Source organism: Geospiza fortis, unplaced genomic scaffold, assembly GCF_000277835.1.
Source record: "Geospiza fortis unplaced genomic scaffold, GeoFor_1.0 scaffold11, whole genome shotgun sequence".
NCBI lineage: Eukaryota > Metazoa > Chordata > Aves > Passeriformes > Thraupidae > Geospiza > Geospiza fortis.
In genome coordinates, this window is record NW_005054304.1 from 382922 (window position 1) to 384305 (window position 1384).

Sequence of the window (1384 nt, forward strand, 5' to 3'; positions counted from 1 at the left end):
GAAATTCCTCCGCGGTCCTTTCCAGTCCCAGGGAATTTCGGTAGCTCGGATCACGCCAAAGCGATTTCGAGATCGTATATGTGCTGTGGTGTCCCTTAAAATTCTCGCGAATAAAATCAGCGCGTAGGTTTTCTTTTCCCCCACTAATGACAGTCATTCGGACAATTTATATCTTACAGCGAGAGCTGCAGCACTGACGAAAAAAGAAAAAAGGAAAAAAAAAACAGGAATAGGGGAAAAAAACCAACACCACATTTGAAGCAGGAATTGACATCCAAATTTTTAGACTCCCATATTTTTAATGTTATGAGAATCTCCCTTTTAGGAGACGCTGCGTTTTGTCGAATTAATAAGATAAATGTTGAAAGCATATTATATGCAGCCTTTAATCCTAATGCAAGGAAAATCGTAATTATGTGGAGGATAAGTGAATTTGAAAGCCAAACATCAGCCCACTCTCTACAAACCCCGCTCCGTTCGCCCCTGGAAAACGCTTTGTCTCTCCCTCTCTCTCTCTCTCTCTCTCTTTTTTTTTTTTTTTTTTTTTTTTTTTTGTTTTTAATTTTTTTTTTTTTTTTTTTTTTTTTTGTGAAATCTGATTGAGTACAGATTTCAAAACTGTTCAAAATGTCAAATTTCAGTTCTTCTGTTGATGCTGTATTTGCCTATTTTTTCTCTCTGTCTCTTATATTGTAGTAGACTCTTGTTGTTCCTGTTCAGAGCATTATGCAAAAGTAAAACGAATCACTTTTGTTTGGATAAATTTTTTATAACTTCTTTCAGTAGAATCAGGGTTAATAAAAATTATGAGGTTGTGGAAATTGTACCTCTGTAAGGAGCTCTAGAAGTTTGACTGCCAAAATTTGTTGATATTGTTGGAAGAGAAGGAAGAGTGAGTTTAATGCTGAGACAAAGTAATGAAAGTAGAGATTTAAAAATTGCCAACAGATTTCAAATAGAGAAAAGGAAGATGAAAGCTAATGTTGAATTGTGAATTACTTTTTAATATGTGACAAAAACCTGCAGACAGTGCTGTCTGAATGTAATTCAAGTCGATTTTATTTTGTTTTCCGGGGCATCCTGGTGTACCGCTGAGCGGGACCCGCTGCGGTAACGGGGCCCTTCTCTACCCCTCTCTCCGCCCGCAGGGATGGAGGACGCCGGCGTCCAGCGGGGAATATGGGACGGGGATGCCAAGACGGTCCAGCAGTGCTTGACTGACATTTTCACCAGCGTTTACACCACCTGCGACATCCCGGAAAATGCCATTTTCGGCCCCTGCGTCCTGAGCCACACGTCCTTGTATGACAGCATCGCCTTTATCGCCCTCAAGTCCACCGACAAGCGCACCGTCCCCTACATATTCCGGGTAAGAGCCGCTCGA

General features: G+C 40.9%; 1 protein-coding gene across 1 annotated transcript in view; it reads left to right on the forward strand.

Annotated features, from left to right (window-relative positions):
• The first annotated feature begins 1150 nt into the window (after positions 1-1150).
• Positions 1151-1384, forward strand: part of LOC102039574 (fibroblast growth factor 5) — a 15850-nt gene continuing 15616 nt past the window's right edge. The window contains exon 1 of the mRNA XM_031066470.1: positions 1151-1369. Within this exon, the coding sequence (XP_030922330.1) occupies positions 1151-1369 (219 nt within the window). The remainder of the gene's footprint in view (positions 1370-1384) is intronic.